The sequence below is a fragment of the Musca vetustissima genome, unplaced genomic scaffold (genome assembly GCF_032173495.1).
Source record: "Musca vetustissima isolate MV318-11 ecotype Yass unplaced genomic scaffold, APGP_CSIRO_Mvet_v1 utg1268, whole genome shotgun sequence".
In the NCBI taxonomy this organism is placed as follows: Eukaryota; Metazoa; Arthropoda; class Insecta; order Diptera; family Muscidae; genus Musca; species Musca vetustissima.
This window is the reverse complement of record NW_026882850.1, coordinates 103,826-126,871: the sequence shown is the minus strand read 5'-3', so window position 1 is coordinate 126,871 and position 23,046 is coordinate 103,826. Positions and strand designations below refer to the sequence as shown.

The window sequence follows — 23,046 nt, the reverse complement described above, 5'->3', positions numbered from 1 at the left end:
GGCTGCTGCAAACAACAACAAAACAAAAATATTATTTTCTTCAACAACAACAAAAATTCTACTCTCCACTAGGGTTTTTTGTTTTTTTTTTTTTAATATTTCAAATTACATAAAAATGTCATGATACCAACCTTTGCAAAGCCCTTTGGCTTAGCTGCAACTATCCAACAATTCTCCAATCGCCGCCTCGGGTCTAGGAAATCTTTGCAACAAACTTAAACTGCACATCCAATCCACAAAAAACAATAAATAAATGTTTTTCTTTCGTTCTTTCTTGCTGTTTTTGTTGCACCCCAGTAAAATAACCTGTGTGCGGTGGTGCCGTCTTTGATTTTTTTGTATTTTTCTTTTCTTTTTTCGCTACTTTCGTCTACTATTCAATTTTTTGACGTTTTCTCTGTTTCTCTGGGTTCGCGTAATTGTCCACCTCTATTTTTTTATTTTTTGCCGTCAGTTTCATATATTTTTCTTTATTTTTTTGTTATTTTGGGGTTCTTTTCACGCACTCACACACACACTCGGTGTATAGGAAGGTGTTTGTGTGTGTATGTATGTGTATCGCGTTCTTGGTAAATTGTCGTCTCTTCTTCTCTTCCAACATCAATCACACACGCTGAACACTTTTTTCTTCTCGACACTACTAATTATTTGTTATTTTTCAATGAAAAATTTGAACATTCACTCATGTTTTTGCATGAATATTTTACCCGTTTCCTGTTCAGCACTATTTACACTAACCGTTTGCATAAAGTTTTATTAAATTTTTTTAGTTAATTCGTTGTTATTTTATATAAAAAAATATTACTTCGTTTTCGTTCTTCTCATCATAAAGCAGCGCCATTTTAGATGTGACTGACTGAGGGGAGTGTTGCCAGATGTGTGTGTGCCAAAGGGATGTCAAAGTCGACTATCGATTAATGATGGTAATCGAAAGACAAAGGAAAGAATAAATATCGAAGAGAATGTGTGTGTGGGTGGGGAAAAATGAATATTTTTATAGATTTTAATAAAATTTAATATAGAATTAATAAAAATACATAACATATGTATTAAATATACGGATTTGTAAGTCGACTATCGATTAATGATGGAATGTTAATCGAAAAACCAAAGAAAATTAAGGAAAGAGAAGAAATATCGAATTGATTTTGTGTGGGTGGGGAAAAATGAATATATCTTATATATAAAAGTTAATATATAATTAATAAAAATTTATAAAATATTCAAATATAGAGTCTGTTCCTGCACCAAAATGTTAAAACTATTTAAATATATAGAAAATAAAAAATCAAAATTAAAGGAAAAATAAATATAGATTACACATTCAATGGGGAAAATTGAATATTTTTTTATATATTCATAACAATTAATACATAATTAATAAAAAAATATGTAATATAGGGTATGTTCCCGTACTCAAAATGTCAATCTATACTAATAAAAGAGTAAAGTGATTGACTGACATCAACTCCCAGACGAAGCGGCTAAAGCTACAACGTGCAAGACGTCAGTTTGGTCTTCTCGTCATTTATTGCCAGAACCACATTGGCAAACTACTTCTTAATTTGTTCAAAGGTGGCTGTTACCTCTCGTAATGTTCGACCCGTTATGTCGATGTCATCGGCGTAGGAGAGTAACATGTGTTGTTTGGATACAGAGTGTCATTTGTGTTCACATTTGCCTCTCGTATGACCTTTTCCAGCAGGATGTTAAACAGGTCACACGGCAAGCTGTCACCTTGTCTGAATCCTCGTTCGGTATTGAAAGGGCTCCGTGAGGTCCTTTTCGACTATAACTGCTGACCTTGTGTCACTTTAAGTTTAAGCTATGCATGATTTACAGGAATGCCGAACGCAGACATAGCTTTTTTCCTTATTAACTCCTTTCCTACCTGGCTCACGCCCTATTAAAAGAAGCCATCTAAAGCCATCTTTAAGCGCCTCAGAATGGATAGGGCTGTCGAATACGAATTAATAGTCGACTAATCGATGTGTGGGTCTTTTCCAAGACCTAGCGCAGAGTGAAAATCTGGTAAATGGTGGATTTGCCAGGCCTGAAACCGCATTTGTATGGTATGGTCCAATAATGTCATTGACCATTGGCTTCAGTCGTTCACACAACACGCTGGATAGCACTTTATATGCATTCCTCTCGCCAAATTGTACTAATCAGCTGGTACATGCTCCTGACCACCATCAGACCACCACTTGAATAGTTCGGCTGGTAACCCATCAGCACTTGCTGCTTTATTATTCTTCAGCCGATTGATTGCTAATCTGACCTCATATTGGTATTGTATACACTCTATACCGTCATCTCTTATTGGTTTTGTTTTAATTTGGTATGTCAAATATAGGGTCCGCGGATAATACTTTTAGAGATATGGGCCTCCAATATTTTTGAAAAAGATAATTTAGGTTTCTGAGATTTTGTTTTTAAATAAAATTAATTTTTTTTGACAAATATAATAATCGATTTTATTATTCCGAAAAATTAAACGAACACACCTATTACACTGTTATATTATTTTTCGCAGTACCAAATTTTATGATAAACGAACAGGTGGAACATTATATTAAATTAACTTATTTTCATACATCAATTTTTTGAACTTCAGACGATCAAAGCCAGGAGATGTCTATTTAATGTTTACATTTTCGTAATCAAGGAGTTGAGATCTAAAACTGTGGTAAAAATTTCAAAAAAAAATCAAAAAATCGCCTCCTAACCTAAACATAAGCCAACATGTGAACCATAACCTAATCCACACGCATACAATGTGAACCCCATTGCTATTGTTGTTTTGGCGCCAAAAACAAAACATCACAATACGTCATTGCAATTTTTTCCTTATACTTTCGGTTCTACGGGTTGTGCTAATATTTTGTATTTTATTGATTAATAACTGACCAAAAGAAAAAAATAATAGCTAAGAAAAAACAAGAGAGACAGTTCATTTGTTTTTTTAATATTAAATAAATATATGTAAGTAAATATTGTGTATAAAATTCTAATTTATTATAGTGGGCCTGATTGTGCAAAAACAAATGAAGTAAAAAAAGAATAACAACAATTATGTTTAATGCGAAACATGCTAAAATATGAACAAAAATTAGTGTTGTTGTTTGTGTTTTCGGCCACATGTTCTCTCTGTGTGTGTGTTTGCTAGATGTGAGAGAGAGTGAGGGCGGTTCACACATACGGTTTGTGCTGCCAAAGGGCGTTTTTGTTACCGGTCGTCATTACACCATAGTCATTGGTTGCCTAAGCCATTGGCATACAAATAGGAAATTGTTTGTATACATGTATATATATATAATAATATTTTATTATATATGTTTCTATAATTAAAAAAATATTCCTTTTGTTTTTTTTATCTTGTGCGTCTTTACACCACAGGGTTGTATTTGCTTGTTGTCAATTACTCGACTACTCGAGTAACTGTTACCTCTCAGTGTTATCTCTAATGACAGCGAGAGAGGGAGAGAGATAGAAAGAGTGACAACAAGAGAATGTACCATTAACACGAAAAAAATCTTTGACTGCAGAAAAACAAAGTGAAAACGTTAATAAATTAAGGAAAATAGAAGAAAAATAATTAAATTAATTAATATAAAATTGTTTTTGTTGTAACACACACACACATAAAAGGTAAGAAAATAGTGGAAATATCAAACAAAATGCATTTTTAACGCCCCCCAAAAAATGTTATCTTCTTTTCTTTCTTTTCGATTATTTTCTTCTTCTGTGTGTTACTGCTTTCTGATGTGTCATCAAACTCCCGTACAACTAACTGTGAATTGAACCTGCTAATTGATAAAAAAAAACAGAAACCATGGATTTTGGTGATGATTTTGTAGCCGCCCCCACCAGCACCTCAGCCGCAGGTGAAGAAGTTGATCCAGCTGCTGAATTTTTGGCCCAAGAAAAAGCAATTCTTGGCGATTTGGAAGCTGAAATCAGCGGCAGCACCACCGCTAATGTCATTAAAACAGCCGCTGCCGTCTCCGATGATGCGGGCCTCTTGGGTGGTGACATCAACGAATTGGCCGGTAGCGGTGGCAGTGGTGGCCTTGAATCCTCCACCGGTAGCTTTGAAATGATCGGCGGTGATAACAATGAAATTAATCCGATTTCTGGTCCACCACCATCCCGTATTGAACCGGAAAAAATCCGCAAGTGGCGTGAGGAACAACAGCAACGGCTCGAAGAGAAAGATCGTGAAGAGGAACGTAAAAAGGAGGAATTGCGTCAGCAGGCCAAAAAGGAGTTGGAAGATTGGTTGCGACAAACCGAGGAGTCAATTGCCAAAACAAAAGCCGCCGCTCGCAATGCCGAAAAACAAGCGGCTGCCTTGGAAAATGGTGGAGCCATGGAACCGGGCACCGAATGGGAACGCATTGCCAAGCTGTGTGATTTCAATCCCAAAGTTAATAAGTCCGGCAAAGATGTGTCACGCATGCGTTCCATTTATTTACATTTGAAACAAAATCCCATACCTGTTAAGGCTGCCCAGAAGGCATAAAACAACAGCAACAACAACAAACATACGAACGAAGGCAGCAAACTGATTACACATCCTCCCCCTAATTTGATAATTAGGTTTTGAAAAATCAGAAATCAGTTTTGTCTATGCTTTTTGTTGTTAGTAGAGTATTCACAAACACCTATGTTTTTTTTATTAAAAAAATTATCTCTTCTCTATTATTATTATTTTTTAAAATAATGTTTATTTTCAAACAACAATTCCATTTAAAACTAAAAATATATATTCTATGTTACAAAAATTATATATGAAAACAAATACACACACAAACAAAATATATTATGTTGTAGATTTATTAACGAAATTACAATAATAATAATAACAATTATATTCAAATAATGAATAACTAAAAAAAGAAATATATAAAAGAAATTGTATTTAAATATATAAACAAAAGATTTTGAATTATTTTTTTTTTCAAAACAATCATTAAATGATTTTTGGAGATAACAAAGGCTCTTAGGTGTATCTATTCTGGACTAGATGCACTGGATGGCCCTTTGTTGCATAATGGATGTCCCTGGAGGGCCAGCTTTTTTAGTCCAGGTGCCCTAAATAGCTATATATTCTAGGATAGATGTATTGAGGGCTATATAATCTAGCCTATATGTTTGAATATTCTAGATTAGGTGCTTTAGAGGCACACCCGTGTCTAGACATGATGCCCTGGAGGGTCATAAATTCTAGCCTCGATGCCCTGGAGACTCATATTGATACCCTGTAGCGATATATATTCAAAGCTAGTTGCCCTGGAGGGTCAACAATTGTGGAATATATGTCCTGCAGGGTCATCTATTCTAGGTTAGGTGTCCTGTAGGGTCATCTGGATGCCTTGGAGGACAATCTATTCGAGACTAGGGTATTTAGTCTTTAGTCTAGGGTCATCTGGATGTCCTGAAGGATCATATATTTTAGGCTAGGTGCCCTGGAAGGTCATACGGATACCATAGATGACCTTATATTCTAGGTTAGGTATTCTGGAGAACCACCTATTCAGGAGGGTCATAAATTCTAGACTAAATGTCCTGGAGGCTCATATTGATACCCTCTAGGGATATCTATTCAAAGCCAGTTGCCCTGGATGGTCTTCAATTGTAGAATATATGTTCATGGTTCTATACTAGGTGTCCTGTAGGGTCATCTGGATGCCCTGGAGGATCATATTTTCTAGACTATGTGCCCTGGAGGGTCATCATTCTATGTTAAGTGCCCCTGAGGGTCATATGGATACCACGGATAAACTTCTATTTTGGGCTAAATGTCCTGGAGGACCATATATTCTAGATTAGATGCATTCGAGAGCAACAGAGGCCATGTATATGACCTGGAGGATCATCTGGATGCCCTCCAGGACAATATATTCTAGGCTAGATGTCCTGTAGGGTCATCTGGCTGTCCTGGAGGACCATATATTCTAGCCTATGTGCCCTGGAGGACCGTAGATTCTAGCCTATGTTCCCCAAAGGGTTAGATGTCCAAGAGAGCGACAGCGGCCATCTATTCAAACCTAGTAGCCCTGAAGGGTCATCATTGGTAGAATATATGTCCTGGATGGTAATTGATTCTAGCCTATATGACCTGTGGATGCCCAGGAGGACAACTAAATTCTAAGCTAATCCCCTGGAGGATCATACATTCTAGACTACGTCATCTATTAATTGCTAAGTGCCCCGGAGGGTCATATGGATACCATGGAGGACTGTCTATTCTAGATTAAATGCCTTATTCAAGGCTAGTTGCCCTGCAGGATTATTAATTAAAGACTAAATATCGTGGATGGTCATCTGTTCTGTGTCTGGGACCTATAGACTAGAAGGATATTTAAAAAAATTCATGCCTGAAAAAAATATATTTAATTTTTTTTAATTTTATTAAAAAAAAATCCACGCCTTAAAAAAATATTTTTAAAAAATCCAAGCCTTGAAAAAATATTTTTTTTAAAATCCACGCCTTGAAAAAATTTTTTTTAAAAATCCACGCCTTGAAAAAATATTTTTTTAAAATCCACGCCTTGAAAAATATGTTAAAGAAATACACGCCTTAAAAAATATTTTAAAGAAATACACACCTTAAAAAATATTTTTAAAAAATACATGCCTTGAAAAAATATTTCCAAACAAATTCACGCCTTGACAAAAATATTTTTTTAAAAATCCACGCTTTGAAAAAATATTATTAAAAAATCCACGCCTTGAAAAAATATTTTTAAACAATCCATGCCTTGAAAAATATTTTTAAAAAATCCACGCCTTGAAAAAATAAATTTTTTTTAAATGCAATTTTTAAAAAAATCCACGCCTTGCAAAAATATTTTTAAAAAAATCCAAGCCTTGAGAAAATATTTTTATATTTTTAAAAATTAATTTTTTTATTAATTTTGTTCTACTCTTTCTAGTTCAAATAGGATCAACAAAATGTCCCAAAACGGCTTAACAACATCGACGAAATCACCCTTAAAACTAACCCCTTTAATAAATTGCAAACGACAAGATTATCTCTATTGGGAAGATTATTTTATGGCCACTGCGGTGCTCTCGTCACAGCGCAGTAAAGATCCAGTGACGCAGGTGGGAGCGGTTATCGTTAACGAAGATAATAGGATTGTGGCCATTGGCTATAACGGGTTCCCCAGCCGTTGTGAAGATGATGAATTCCCCTGGTATAAAGCATCGGAAATTGAAGAATTGCTCGAAGAGGATCAACAACTTGATCCTATGCAGGATAAAAAAATGTTTGTCGTCCATGCCGAGGCTAATGCAATATTAAATAAAAATTGTGCCAATTTGAAGGGTACGCGGATTTTTACCACCCTTTTTCCCTGCAACGAATGTGCGAAGTTAATAGTACAATCGGGTATTACCAAGGTGTATTATATATCTGACAAGTATGCTGATAAGCCAATATATCGTGCATCGAGGTTAATGTTTGCCAAGGCGAGTATAGAATGTGTACGCTATGTGCCGAGGCAAAAGAAAATTGTTATCGATTTTGAAAGGATTTTGGATGAGGATGCAGCCGCAGCAAAGACACAGCGTTTGTCACAAGAAATTGCAAATATTAAATTGTAATGAAAAAGGGGAAAAAACACACACTCACAAAGAGTGGTGTTAGAATTTTTGTAAATTAGAGAACAAGGAGCAATCTCTTAGATAATTGTTTATTATTATTATTTTTTTTTAATGGAAAATTTATTTAGGCAATAATATTGAGTAATTAATTACTATAAATGTATGTAATTGGTTGTAATTGTTTATTTGTTATAGATTTTTTTTAATTGAAAAAAAATTGTATTAATATTATTGACATGTAATTTTGTATATTATGCATTAATAAAACAAAATAGGACAAACAAATGTTTTCAAAAAAAGTATATTAAATATTTAAGATTCAAATAATATGAAGAAATTCCTTTCTTTCCACTTTGTAAAAAAATATAATTTTGTTTAGTCAGAATACACCCTAATGTATTATAATTACAGATTTGATTTGTTCAGAGACTTATAGCGAAATTTAATGGAGAATATTTTTCCCTTTAAGACCACTGCCCTATTTTGAAGTCTAGAGGGTAAAAATCACTCTTTTTAATAACATGTTCAACATAACCTAAAAATTTCTAATGATAATTTTCAAAACCCAAATAGATCCCAATACATTATAGTTACAGATTTGATTTGTTATAGTGAAATTTAATGTAGAATATTTTTTCCTTTAACATCTCTGTCCTAACTTGAGGTTTAAAAAGTAATTTTCACGCGATTTAGGAAATTGTAGAATATAACCTAAAAAAATTATTGTGACAATTTTAAAACCTCCAATAGATCCTAATGTATTATAGCCACAAATTTCGGTTGTTCAGAGACTTATAGTAAAATTTAATGGAGAAAATGTTCCTCTTTACTATCATTCCCCTAACTTGAAGTACAGGTGGTAATTTTCACTGTTTTTCAGAAAGAGTGCCACAAAACCTATAAAATTTAAGCTATTATTTTCAAACCCCCCAATAGATCCTACTGTAATTTAGTTACTAATTTCATTTGTTCAGAGGTCCATACAGAAATGCAATGAAGAATATTTTCTTCATTAACACCACCACCCTAACTTGAAGTCTATGGTGTCAATTTCAACCGTTCGAGAAAAGTGTGAAAAATAACCAAAAAATTTTTAAATACAATTTAAAACCTCCAATAGATCCTAATGTATTATAGATACCGAATTCATTTCTTCAGAGGTTCATATCGAAATTCAATGACGAATATTTTCTCCATTAACACCGCTACCCTAACTTGAAGTCTAGAGGTTAAATTTTACCCGATTCAGAAAAGTATGAAAAATAACCTAAAAAATTTTAGTGACTATTTTAAAACCGCCAATAGATCGTAATGTATTATAGGTACAGAATTCATTTCTTCAGAGATCCATATCGAAATTCAATGCAGAGTATTTTCCCCCTTAACATCATTGCCCTAACTTCAAGTCTAGGGGTTAAATTTCACCCGTTTTAGAAGATTGTGCAAAATAACCTAACAAATTGTAAGGACAATTTTAAAACCGCCAATAAATCATAATGTATTACAGCCACAAATTTCGGTTGTTCAGGGACTAATAGTAAAATTCAGTGGAGAAAATGTTTCCCATTATTATCATTCCCCTATGTTGAAGTCTAGGATGTGAATTTCACTGATTTTCAAAAAGATAATTTTCAAACCCCCAATAGATCCTAATGTATTATAATTACATATTTCATTTCTACAGAGGTCTATATCGATATTTAATGGAGAGTATTTTTCCCTTTAACACCATTACCCTAACTTCTAGTCTAGGGGTTAGATTTGATCCGTTTTAGGGAAGTTGGAAAAATAACCTAAAAAATGTAGATACAAGTATAAAACCTCCAATAGATCCTAATGTATTATAGTTACAGAATTCATTTGTTCAGAGGCTCCTATTGAAATTAAATGGAGAATATTTTCTCCACTAAAACCCCTACCCTATCATGAAGTCTAGGGTCTCAATTTTAGTTTATAGAAACGTGCAAAATAACCCAAATATGTATATTGTCAACTAACCTAAAAATGATACAACCAATTTTCAAAACCCAATTACTCCCTAAAATATTATAGATTCAGATTTCTATTGTTCGGAGACTCGTATCGAAATTCTCTGGAGAATATTTTTCCCTTTTACTCCACCACCCTAACATGAAGTTTAGAGGTAGAATTTCACCTGTTTTAGGAAAGTGTGCTCAACTATCCCTTAAAATGGTATTGACAATTTTCAAAACTCAATTACCCTCTAAAGTATTAAAGTTGCAAATTTCTTTTGTTCCGGGACTTATATCGAAATTCTCTGGAGAATATTTTACACCACTACCCTAACTTGAAATACAGGGGCTATATTGCATTCGATTTAAAAATATGTACTCAACTAATATTAAAAATTATAAAGAAAATGTTCAAACCTCAATTGCACCCTAAAATATTATAGATTCAGATTTCTATTGTTCGGAGACTCGTATCGAAGTTCTCTGGAGAATATTTTTTCCCTTTTATACCTCTGACCTAACTTGAAGTAAAGCGGGTAAATTTCACTCGTTATAGGAAAGTGTGTTCAACTAACCTAAAAAATGATATTGCGAATTTTCAAACATCAATTACACCTTAATGTATTAATGTTGCAGATTTCTTTTGTTCGGGGACTTATATCGAAATTCTCTGGAGAATATTTTTCCCTTTTATACCACCATCCTAACTTGAAGTCTAAGGGTAAATTTCACCTGTTTTAGGAAAGTGTGCTAAAGTAACCTATAAAAATTATATTAACAATTTTCAAACCTCAATTACACCCTAATGTATTACAGTTGCATATTTCTTTTGTTCAGAGACTTAAATCGAAATTCTCTGGAGAATATTTTTCCCTTTTATACCACCAACCTAACTTGAAGTCTAAGGGGTAAATTTCTTTCGTTATAGGAAAGTGTGCTCATGTAGCATAAAAAATGATACAACCAATAATTAAAACCCAATTACACCCTAATGTAATAAAGTTGCAGATTTCTTTTGTTCAGAGACTTAAATCGAAATTCTATGGAGAATATTTTTCCCTTTTACACCACTATTCTAACATGAAGTTTAGAGGTAGAATTTAGAATTAACCTAAAAAATTATATTCACAATTTTCAAACCCAATAACACCCTAATATATTAAAGTTGCAGATTTTTTTTGTTTCGAGGCTCATATCGAAATTCTTTGGAGAATATTTTTTCCTTTTATACCACCAACCTAACATGAAGTTTAGGGGTAAATTTCACACGTTTTAGGAAAATGTGCTCAGTTAACCTTAAAAATATACAACCAATTTTTAATGCCCAATTACACCCTAATGTATTAGAGTTGCAGATTTCTTTTGTTCCGAGACTTGTATCGAAATTCTCTGGAGAATATTTTTCCCTTTTATACTACCAACCTAACTTGATCTCTAGGGGCTAAATTTCACCTGTTTTAGGAAAGCGTGCTCAACTAACCTAAAAAAATATACAACCACTTTTCAAACCCCAATTACACCCTAATGTATTAAAGTTTCAGATTTCTTTCATTCCGAGACTTGCATCGAAATTCTCTGGAGAATATTTTCCCCCTAAAATGAAGCCGAAGGGCCATTATGGCAAACATTTCCATGACAAACTGTAGGCGATACATTACTGTAATACAATACGGTATTTTTCTCGCTCTCTCTCTCTGTAAATTAATTAATGTTGATCGTTGTAATTTAATCTCTTTATTATAATTATAAATTTCAATGACGAAAACAGCAGCAGCAACAACAACAACAATTGCAATGAAGGTAGTAAATTGATGAAATGCATTTCTAAAGGTGGAAATTGTTTAAATCAATGAAGTTTTTATTGAAAATAAAAGTGGGTTTTCTGTTGTTGCTTTTTGTTGTTGTTGTAATTAATTACAAGCTATTTTAGATGACTTGATGATTGAAATGATTGGAAGTATTCTAGCCGTTAGTTAGCTGTTAGTTGTTGAGCGGATATAGTGCGAGGAATCGAAAGTAAATTCGAACGGATCGGGTAAAAAGGAATAAATAATTTTTTAAAATATTTAAAAAAAGTGAGTCAAAGTTTTAAAGGAACAAAATATTTGATTTAAAAAAAAAAAAAAATTAAGAAAAAAAATGTATTAAAATGGTTATCAAAATTAAGTTAAATTTTGACTAAATAATGCGTTAAACTTCTGAAATCATACGCAAAGTACCTTCAACTTCGACCTTAGGATATTAAAAGTACCAAAGTGCAAAGAAAACCGTCGATAAAAAAATTAATAGCTTCGTTCCTGCTAATTTTATAATTTTTGTAACATTTAATTTGAAAACCGTTCACGTTTCCATCGTCAAGTTGCTCAGTAGCCATCTTCGGGGAGATTCTCAATATTTTTATAACCATTGGGCGCCACCTACTGTGGCGCTATGATCTAGTAGAGTTTGAGACTCTTAATTTCAGCGTCATGGATTTGGGCCCGTCGTTGGACGCCATATTGTCATGTTTCAGAGAGTTCATGTTTCGGTAGAGTTTGAAACTCTTAATCTTAGGGATCGGGTTCCCCGTTGGCCGCCATGTTGTTTTGTTCCATTTACTTTGGTTCAATGGTCAACAGTCCGGCTTGCTTAGTCGGCAGATTTTAAAACTCATGATCTAGGGTCGTAGGTTCGAACTCGACGTTGGGCGGCATGTCGTTATATTCCATCTATGTTTAACAATCCGGCTAGTGGGTTCGGATCCCATGTTGGGTGCTAAGTTCTAATGTTCCATCTTCTGTGCCGCTTTGTCGGTAGAGTTTGAGATTCTTAATCTCAGGGTCGTGGGTTCGGATCCCACGTTGGGTGCCATGTTCTTATGTTCCATCTTCTGTGGCGCTTTGGTTAACATCGCGGCTAGCTTAGTCGGTAGAGATTGAGACTCTTAATTTTAAGGACGTGGGTACGGATCCCACGTTGGGCGCCATATTATTGTGTTCCATATATGTGGCGCTATGTTTAACAGTACGGCTAGCTTTTTCGGTAGAGTTTGAAACTCTTAATCTGAGGGTCGCGGGTTTGGGTCCTACGTTGGGCGCCATATTGTTACGTTCTACTTAATCTGGTGCTATAGTTATGAGGGTCGCAGGTTTGGGAATGATGTTAACAGTCCAGCTAGCATAGCCCGTAGTGTTTGTGACTCTTAATCTTAGGGTAGCGTGTTTGGGTCCGACGTTGGGCGCCATATTGTCACTTTCTACCTATGGTGTGGCGTTATGCATACCAGATCGGCCAGCTTAGATTGTAGAGTTTGAGACTCTTATTGTCAAGTTTTACCTACTGTGACGATATGGTAAAGGATCGGCTAGCTCGGTCTGTAGAACTGGAGAGTCATCATCTCAGAGTCATGCTTGGGTTCGGGCCTCACGTTGGGCGCCTTTTTCACCTACTGTGGCACTACGGTTAACAGCCCTGCCAGCTCAGTTGGTAGAACATAAGACTCTTAATCTCAGGGTCGCGAGTTTGTGACTCTTAATCTCAGGGTAGCGGGTTTGGGTCCGACGTTGGGCGCCATATTGTCATTTTCTTCCTAATGGTGCTTAACGGCTAGCTTAGACGGTAGAGTTTAACACTCTTAATCTGTAGGTCGCGGGTTTGGGCTCCACGTTGGGCGCCATATTGTCACGTTTTACCTTCTGTGACGATATGGTAAAGGCTCGGCTAGCTCAGTCTGTACAGCTAGAGAGTCATCATCTCAGGGTCATGCATTGGTGCGGGCCTCACGTTGGGCGTCTTCTTCACCAAATGTGGCACTACGGCTAACAGCCCTGCTGGAGATTCATAATTTCAGAGTCATGCATGGGTTCGGATCTTATGTTGGGCGCCTTACTCACCTGCTGTGGCGCCCTGTCAGTTGAGTCGGTAGAACATAAGATTCTTAATCTCAGGGTCGCGAGTTTATTAAACCAAACTTGGTTTAATAAAACGCTTCATTTAGATTGTTAATACCATTTATAGGTAACCTTTAAGATCACGTGTTCCGATCACGTGAATACACATTACGTCAATGGAACGCAATGCGAGAAATTAACATTCGGAATGCAATAGGAAATATAAATGAATAATTATTTTTAATTGATTGTTAGATCTGCAAGGTTGTCCGCAGAATTAACTTTTTGTAAGTAAAATGTTTGCTGAATTTATTTTTTTGCAAGGAATGCGTTTGCAAAATTGCCTTTTTCTATCGAAAATGTTTGCTGAATATCATTTTTATAAGGACTACGTTAGCTGAATTTACTTTTGCAAAAAATACTTTTTTATAGAAAATGTTTACTTTTCAGTGAAATAATTCCGCTAAATTAACTTTTGGTAAGAAAATGTTTGCTGAATTGACTTTTTTTAAGGAATACGTTTGCAAAATTACTTTTTTCCATCAAAAATGTTAGCTGAATTGGATTTTTATAAGGAAAACGTTAGCTGAATTTACATTTCCTAGAGAATACGTTGGCAAAAATGACTTTTTTTGTAGTAAATGTTTGCTGAATTGAACTTCTATGATGAAAAAGTTAGCTGAATTAACTTTTTGTAAGGAAAATGTTTGCTAAATTGACTATTTATACCCTTCACCACACTGTGGTACAGGGTATTATGTCTTTGTGCATATGTTTGTAACAGGCAAAAGGAAACGAGATAGACACATGGTTCCTTTTGAGAATATGCATAGAATCACTTTCTAAGTCGATTTATGCATGTCCGTCCGTCCGTCCGTCCGTCTGTCCGTCTGTCTGTCTGTCCATGTTAAATTGTAAACAAAGTACAGGTCGCATTTATGATCCGAATTGAATGAAATTTGGTATAGGTCACTTATTCGGCCCAAGGACGAACCCTATTGAAATTGGGAAAAATCGGTTCAGATTTAGATATAGCTCCCATATATATATTTAACCGATTTAATGTAAACGGCCCCTATATATCTTTCGATTTGCACGAAATTTGGTACAGCTTAATCATTTAGGTCTAGAATGATGTCTGCCAAGTTTCGTGAAAATCGGTCCAGATTTAGATATAGCTCCCATATATAGTTTCGTCCGATTTCATGTATATGGTGCCCCAAAGTTCCTATATATCTTTTGATTTGCACGAAATTTGGTATAACGTACTGAATTAAGCCTAGAGTGATGTCTGCCAAGTTTGGAGAAAATCGGTCCAGATTTAGATATAGCTCCCATATATAGTTTCGTCCGATTTCATGTAAAAGGTGCCCCAAAGTCCCTATATACCTTTCGATTTGCGCGAAATTTGGCATAACGTACTGAATTGAGCTTAGAATGATGTCTACCAAGTTTGGAGAAAATCGGTCCAGATTTAGATTTAGCTCCCATATATAGTTTCGTACGATTTCATGTAAATGGTGCCCCAAAGTCCGTATATATCTTTTGATTTGCACGAAATTTGGCATAACGTACTGAATCAAGCCTAGAGTGATGTCTGCCAAGTTTGGAGAAAATCGGTCCAGATTTAGATATAGCTCCCATATATAGTTTCGTCCGATTTCATGTAAATGGTGCCTCAAAGTCCCTATATAACTTTCGATTTGCACGAAATTTGGCATAACGTACTGAATTAAGCCTAGAGTGATGTCTGCCAAGTTTGGAGAAAATCGGTCCAAATTTAGATATAGCTCCCATATATAGTTTCGTCCGATTTCATGTAAATGGTGCCTCAAAGTCCCTATATAACTTTCGATTTGCACGAAATTTGGCATAACGTACTGAATTGAGCCTGGAATGATGTCTACCAAGTTTCGAGAAAATCGGTCCAGATTTAGATATAGCTCCCATATATAGTTTCGTACGATTTCATGTAAATGGTGCCCCAAAGTCCCTATATATATTTTGATTTGCACGAAATTTGGCATAACGTACTGAATTAAGCCTAGAGTGATGTCTGCCAAGTTTGGAGAAAATCGGTCCAGATTTAGATATAGCTCCCATATATAGTTTCGTCCGATTTCATGTAAATGGTGCCTCAAAGTCCCTATATAACTTTCGATTTGCACGAAATTTGGCATAACGCACTGAATTGAGCCTAGAATGATGTCTACCAAGTTTCGAGAAAATCGGCCCAGATTTAGATATAGCTCCCACATATAGTTTCGTACGATTTCATGTAAATGGTGCCCCAAAGTCCCTATATAACTTTCGATTTGCACGAAATTTGTCATAACGTACTGAATTGAGCCTAAAATGATGCTAAGTTTCGTGAAAATCGGTCCAGATTTAGATATAGCTCCCTTTTATTATAGATTGATTTTAAGTAATTGACGTACTAAGGAACCAATAGAAACAAAACGTTCTGAAATTAGTATAACCTAACCTGTGACAAGTTTGTTTGAAATCGCTTAATATTTGGATAGAGCTTCCATATATATTTTCGACCGATTTCAAGTAAATTGGGCATCAGACTCCTCATGTTAGTCAGATTGACATCAAATTGTGCACAACGCACAAAATTGAGCATACAATTACGTAGTTGCGTTTTCTAGAAGTACAGACATAGCCCAACGGACTTATTTATATTTGTTTGAAGTCAATTAACATACTTTATGGATAGATCTAGGTAGATTCACATTTAGATAAATATTACTTTTTTTCATCCAATTACATGTTAATAGTCCTGTTTAATATACCCATAGTGGTGAAGGGTATCATATAGTCGGCCCCGTCCGACTTTACTACTTTCCTTACTGGTTTTAAGGAACATTTTTGCTGAATTGACTTTTTTCTAAGGAATATGTTTGCAAAATTGCATTTTCCCATCGAAAATGCTTGCTGAAATGGATTTTTATAAGGAAAACGTTAGCTGAATTTACTTTTCCTAGAGAATACGTTTGCAAAAATTACTTTATTCATACTAAATGTTTGCTGAATTGAACTTTTATGATGACAAAGTTAGCTGAATTGACTTTTTCCTTATTCCTATTCATTTTTCATTTCAGTTATAAGCAGCAGATATGCTCCCAAAGAAAATTCTCCTACCTCTGCTCCTAACAATATATACCGGCAATGAAGTCCATTCACAACGCACCGTTTTGGATACAGCCCTGGGATTGTACTTTAGGCAATACCGTTTAAATCTTCTAAATACCATGGGGCGAAGTGGTAAAAGTGCGGCGAATTTAAATCTGCTACGAAGGAAAGGTGTTCGTATGCCGAATCTATTAGCTATACAAAATTTCAAAATATACCGAAAATATCTTCTTATTTTTTATGTTCTATAGCGAACCCAATTAACGGATAAATTAGCCAAGACCACTAGCGAATTTTGTGACATCAATGGTGCGGGAAAACGTAGCGCTGAGCCACCAAAATCAGTTCACCGTTTAAGACCGGGAGATATTGATATTGTTGCTGCTATGGGTGATTCTTTGACCGCCGGAAATGGTATATTGGGTACAAATCTGCTGCATTTGGTCCATGAAAATCGTGGAGCTTCATGGTCAATTGGTGGTCAAGGCACGTGGCGGGAATATTTGACATTGCCAAATTTACTCAAAGAATATAATCCGAAGTTGTATGGTTATGCCCTAGGGGATGCCATTACCGCCGAGAGGGATTCAAGGTAAGTGAAGAGAGAAATTTGGTTTTCACATTTTGTAATCGAAAACTTACTTTTCCTCTAGATTCAACGTGGCCGAATTGGGCGCCATGTCCCGTGATATGCCCTATATGGCCAAGGTCTTGGTAAAACGCCTACTCAACGATCCCGATGTCAATATGACACATCATTGGAAATTGCTTACCCTAATGGTGGGTAATAACGATTATTGTTCGGAGGTCTGCTACATGCCGGATCCCATGAAAGCCATTGATGATCATGAGAGGAATATGTTGAAAACCTACCGTTATTTACGTGATAATGTACCGCGATTAATGTTAAATGTTGCTCCAGCGCCGAATCTTTTACTTTTGACAAAACAAAAACAAATACCCGCACAATGTCAAATAATGTTGACGTTTGAGTGCCCCTGTATATTTGGAAAATCGGCAAAATATCAACGATTTATGGGTATATTTATGGACAAATGGGCTCAAAGGGATATTGAAGTGGCGCGGAGAGAGGAATTTAATACAGAGGTGAGTAAATAGAGATAATGCACATCAAGGTCTACTTATAAGGTCACCCAAAAAGGAATTTAATCATAAAGAAACTGCTACATGATCGCATCTAGGTACCACCGCCGACTCTCTAACCAACTTCTCCTATTGGCACCTACACCTTTGTCTGCTGGCTTCTTCTTTTATCCTGAACCATATTTAAGGCTGGACACATTTCTTATTTAAGACTGAACAATTGGCAATCCTCTTCTTCAGCTGCTCCGTACGTTTGATCCGCATCTTCATGTTCCAGGGTGGCACATCCTCAAACCTCTTCATAGTGGCAGTGTAACCACTTTTTCTTCGCGGCTCTGAATCTTCGGCTGCTGTCTTCATCTTAATGGCCACGCCATTCACATTTTTCTGCTTACCCACCGTGTCCACCACTTTCAACTTCCAGACCGCATTTCCAGGCTTCTTTATCATACAACCTTTATCCCTGGGGTTCACCTTATTGACCAAACCCTCTGTTTTTGTCTGCTCAATTCCTTCTACATTCAATTGCCAATCCTCTTCTTCAGCTTTTCACCGGTTGTATCTTCCATTAGGTGCTCCGTACGTTTGATCCGCATCTTAATTTTCCTGGGGCGGCACATCCACAAACCTCTTCATAGTGGCAGTGTAACCACTTCTTCTTGGCGGCTCAGAATCTTCGGCTATTGCCTTCGTCTTAATGGCCACGCCATTCACCTTTTTCTGCTTACCAACCGTGACCTCCACATTCAACTTCCAGACCGCATTTCCAGGCTTCTTTATCATACAACCTTTATCCCTAGGGGTTCACCTTATTGGCCAAACCCTCTGCTTTTGTCTGCACAATTCCTTCTAAATTCTTATTGGGAAAAAATCTTCCTTTGAGTGCTCTTCTTTGTCCATAGGCTCCAACTTCCCGGCCGCATTTCCAGGATTTATATAAACCCGTTTGATCTTCCTGGCAGGAATATCCATATTTAACGGCTTCTGCTTTTCGGCCCAAAATCGCCATTGTCCGCCGGCTTTTCTTATCTGCGCAAATGGAATATTACTTACCACTTGCCGCTCCTTACTGGCATTGGCGACCTCAAACCTGGCCAACTTATTACGTTCCGCCTCTCCTATTTCTCGTGCCTTCTTCGAAAGTGTCAATTCTACAGACAGCTTTTTTATCTATACTCTACAGGATTTCGAGGTGTGGTTCGCTGCTATAATGACTGAGGCATTGGCGACCACTTGCTTGGCCAGCTTGTCTTCGGCTTCGGCCTCTGCTGATCGACCGGTCTTCTTAAAAAGATTCAGTTCTTTCAAAAGTTTCCTTTTCTTTTCTTCCCACGATTTTGCTGCTGCCTGGGCTTTGTGAACTTAATATTTGTGAACTTGATATTCCAATCGAGGCGTTCAACTTTCCTGCAACTTTCATTTTAGGCAACCATTGACGTCTTCCGATATTTTTAGAGTAACTTATAGCTCCTTGCCCGTAACTCAGCCATGTCACGACTTTTCTCCTCCAATGCTTCCTCATAGCATTCCTTAAACATCTTGGACACAAACTTCGCAGTGCTGAGTTTTACCGATTGAAGGCTGCCAATTTGCTCTTGGGCTGGCATAAACCCTCCTGCCATATTGGATTTCTTCTCCAATATCTCCACCCAGCGATCCCGATCGTATTTCACTTCATCGGGTGCGTCCTTCACCAACGTTTCTATATAGTGCCTGTACCACAGTCGTATCTAGTCGATCAATATCTCCTGCTAACGTGTCAATATTAGTTAGTAGAGTGTTATACCTAATTGCAGTTGGTTCGGTTCGATTTTTTAAAACATCTGACTTTCGCTAACTGTGTGACCTTATTAATTGATCTTGAGTGGACCTTATTAAAATGCCTTGAAGAATAAAAAAAATTCTTTTTTTATTCCAGACCTTCACCATCAATATTGAACATTATACAAATCAATATAGGTTGCCAACCTTGGCGAACGGCAATGCTGATACCACCTATACGTCAGAGGATTGTTTTCACATCAGCCAAAAGGCCCAGGCGGCAAGTAAGTTCCATTTTTTTTTTCATAATTTCAATAAAAAGCGCGTCGATCTTGGGCGCATCTCATCCAATTTGAAAGACCATTTTCCGAGATGTTGTCTTCTACTTGATCTTTCCTTCCCCTTTCACTTGGCTATAAAATCGTTCACTAACTGTATTCAAGTTGTATTTTTCAAGTTCCACAGTTGGTCCGAGTCTACTGGACCACTTGCGCGTTGATATAATCAGCTTGGTCTTCTCGCCAGTTCCACTTTGGCAGACTCCTTCTCAATTCAATCAAAGGTGGCTGTTGCCGCTCGCAATGTTCGGACCATTATGTCGATGTCGGTGACAAACAGAGTACAGAGTACATTTTCTGTTTACATTTGCATCTCGTATGACCTTTTCAGGATGATAAACAGGTCCCACGACAAACTGTCACCTTGTCTGAATCCTCGTTCGGTATTAAAGGGCTCCTAGAGGACCTTTCCGACTTTAACTGCTGATATTGTGCCACTTAAAATTATTCTGCATACCCGTATTAATTTTGCAGGAATCTATAGTTTGCATATATCGTCCTGTCTTTCCTTTTGCGCATTGGGCATGCATTCCTCTACCCAAATTGTTCAAATGAGCTGGTGCAGGCTCCAGACCAGCATCTGACCACCCGTCTTGAATAGTTCGGCTGGTAATTCATCGTCACCTGCTGCTTTATTTTTCTTCAGCCGATTAATTGCTTCTCTGAACTCATCTTGGTTAGGTGATGTACGCTCTATACCGTCACCTCTTATATACACTCTATACCGCCACTCTTTAATACCAGAAGCTTTGCAAAATTATCCTTCCAGATCCTCAGCGCGCTATCTGTATCTGTCACCAGGTTTCCATCTTCACCTCTACAGGAGGATGAGCCTGCACCGAAGTAAAATAACAGCTGACTGTGAAATGTTTATAATTTTAGAAGCCATAGTCTAAACGTTCTTTTAATCCTACATATAAATCCAGTAGATTTAATTTGTATTTCGTAAGTTCTTCTCGATGTATAGAGCATTAAAGCGCGCATAGACTATTAACCTAAATCAAAAAGCGATAAAGTGCGTTTAATGAAGTGTAGGTTTTTAAAGGCAGATCAGCTGTTCAGGACCATCAGCTGGTATTCTTGTTTGCTGTCAAAATACATTATTATTGTTCAATCAAAATATATTAATTGTCATTTTAAAGGCAGATAAGCTGTTCGGGACTATCGGCTGATATTATTGTTTACTGTCAAAATATATTATTATTTTTCGACCAAAATAAATGAATTGAATAATTTAGTTGGTCGAATATGCCCATAAAATATATTTTTGTTTTCTGTTCTTTTTCATTTAATGTTTTACTAATTTAATTTCGTTTACTTATTATTTCCTTTTATAATAGGTGCCCATTCATATTGGAATAATCTCTTTGAAATGCCCGAAGAAAAGCGTACATTTCGTAAGAATATTTATGAGAATTTTCTATGCCCGACGGAAGAGCATCCCTATATAATAACACGGGTTAATAGTCGTAATGATTTTAAGATTTAATTTCAAAACACCATATAATAAATAGACTGTGATATAATGAAGAGTTTTCAAAGAGAAACGGAATGAGAAATAAAATAAGTTGATTTCTTTCTAATTTTCTTAAAGGCTAAAATACAACAATTTCTAAAAGCACATTTGCTAAAACGCGCTGCTCGATTTACCATAGAAAATCTTATTATTATGACAATTGGAAATGCATGTAAACAAATAACAGCTGACTATGTCAGTCAGCTGTTTAGTTAAGTCTATCAGTTCAATACTAATCTAAACAGTTAGGATGTAATTGCTTGCTTTATAAATAGATTTTATTTAGAAGGTATATACTCTAAACATTAAATAAATCGAACAAAATGGCATCCAGCCCCAAAAAGTGACATATTGTGAGAGAATTTTGTTTTAAATTAAAAAATACCAAAATGAATCAAAAAATTCCCCCTTGATGCTCCTAATGTTAGTGAGATTTTAATGGTTATATGTTAAAGCTACAAACTTCTTTTGTTAAAAGACTCATTGTGAAATTTAATGTAGAATATTTTCTTCATTGTCATCGAGCCCAAAAAAGTGGTATATTAAGGGAGAAATTTGGTCGAATTCAAAGTATACCCAAAATGGCCCAAAAAACTTCCCTAAATGCCCAAGATACTAATGAGATTTTAATGGTTATATATTAGAGCTACAAGCTTCTTTTGTTAGAAGACTTATAGTGAAATTTAATGTAGAATATTTTTTCCACTGACATCGAGCCCAAAAAATGGCATATTAAGGGAAAACTTTGGTCGATTTGAAAGTATACCCAAAATGACCGAAACAAATTCCTCTAAATGCCCAAGTTACTAATGAGATTTTAATGATTATATATTAGAGCTACAAACTTCTTTTGTTAGGAAACTCATAGTGAAATTTGACGTAGAATGTTTTTTTCATAGACATCTAGCCCGAAAGTTACATATTGTGGAAGAATTTTGTTTAATTTTAAAAAATACCAAAAAGTACCCAAAAATGCCCTTTAATACCCAATTTGTTAGTGAAATTTTAATAAAATGTGGAATAGCTAGAAAATTATTTTCCGGGAGGACTCTTAGTGAAATTTTATGAGGAATATTTTCCCCATTGACATCTAGACCAAATAGTGACATATTGTGGGAGAATTTTGGTAATTTGAAACTATACCAAAAATGACCCAAAAAATCCCCTTAAATGCTGTCCACATTATTGGTACAATTTTAAGGGTATATATAATAGCTAGAATATTCTTTTCTTAGGAGACTCTTAGTGAAATTTGATGTAGAATATTTTCTCCATTGACATCGAGCCCAAAAAGTGGCATATTAAGGGTAAATTTTGGTCAATTTGAAAATAATACCAAAATGACCCAAAAAATATCCTTAAATGCCCACATTGTTGGTACAATTTTAAGGATATATATAATAGCTAGCAAATTCGTTTCCTAGAAGACCCATAGTGAAATTTGATGTAGAATATTTTTTCCACTGACATCGAGCCCAAAATTGGGCGTATTAAGGGATAATTTTGGTCAATTTGAAAGCATACCCAAAATGACCCAAAAAATCCCCTTTAAATGTCCACATTGTTGGTACTATTTTTAGGGTAAATATATTATCTAAAAAATTCGTTTCCTAGAAGACCCGCAGTGAAATTTAATGCAGAATATTTCCTTTATTGGCATCGAGCCCAAAAAGTGGCATATTAAGGGAAAATTTTGATCAATTTGAAACTAATACCAAAATGACCAAAAATGC

At 35.8% G+C, this 23,046-nt stretch overlaps 3 protein-coding genes across 3 annotated transcripts; all 3 read left to right on the top strand.

The window, feature by feature from the left end:
* Positions 1–3,835: 3,835 nt before the first annotated feature.
* LOC133329531 (clathrin light chain) lies at positions 3,836–4,525 on the top strand. The gene has a single exon (XM_061538007.1). The coding sequence runs from the start codon at positions 3,836–3,838 to the stop codon at positions 4,523–4,525; it is 690 nt and encodes a 229-aa protein (XP_061393991.1).
* A 2,435-nt stretch (positions 4,526–6,960) lies between these two features.
* Positions 6,961–7,614, top strand: LOC133329530 (probable deoxycytidylate deaminase). Its single transcript, XM_061538006.1, has one exon. It carries the CDS (start codon positions 6,961–6,963, stop codon positions 7,612–7,614), a length of 654 nt encoding a protein of 217 aa, XP_061393990.1.
* Positions 7,615–16,713: 9,099 nt separating this feature from the next.
* On the top strand, positions 16,714–21,286 carry LOC133329529 (phospholipase B1, membrane-associated-like). Its single transcript, XM_061538005.1, has 5 exons — positions 16,714–16,767; positions 16,846–17,186; positions 17,248–17,701; positions 19,617–19,743; positions 21,138–21,286. The coding sequence occupies exons 1-5, from the start codon at positions 16,714–16,716 to the stop codon at positions 21,284–21,286; spliced, it is 1,125 nt and encodes a 374-aa protein (XP_061393989.1).
* The last annotated feature ends 1,760 nt before the right edge of the window (positions 21,287–23,046 follow it).

Coding starts and splice junctions, on each gene's coding strand:
- LOC133329531 (XM_061538007.1), top strand. CDS start 3,836: ATGGATTTTGGTGATGATTTTGTAGCCGCCCCCACCAGCACCTCAGCC.
- LOC133329530 (XM_061538006.1), top strand. CDS start 6,961: ATGTCCCAAAACGGCTTAACAACATCGACGAAATCACCCTTAAAACTA.
- LOC133329529 (XM_061538005.1), top strand. CDS start 16,714: ATGGGGCGAAGTGGTAAAAGTGCGGCGAATTTAAATCTGCTACGAAGG. Junction 17,702..19,616: donor GAGAGGAATTTAATACAGAG/GTGAGTAAATAG, acceptor TTTTTATTCCAG/ACCTTCACCATCAATATTGA. Junction 19,744..21,137: donor CCAAAAGGCCCAGGCGGCAA/GTAAGTTCCATT, acceptor CTTTTATAATAG/GTGCCCATTCATATTGGAAT.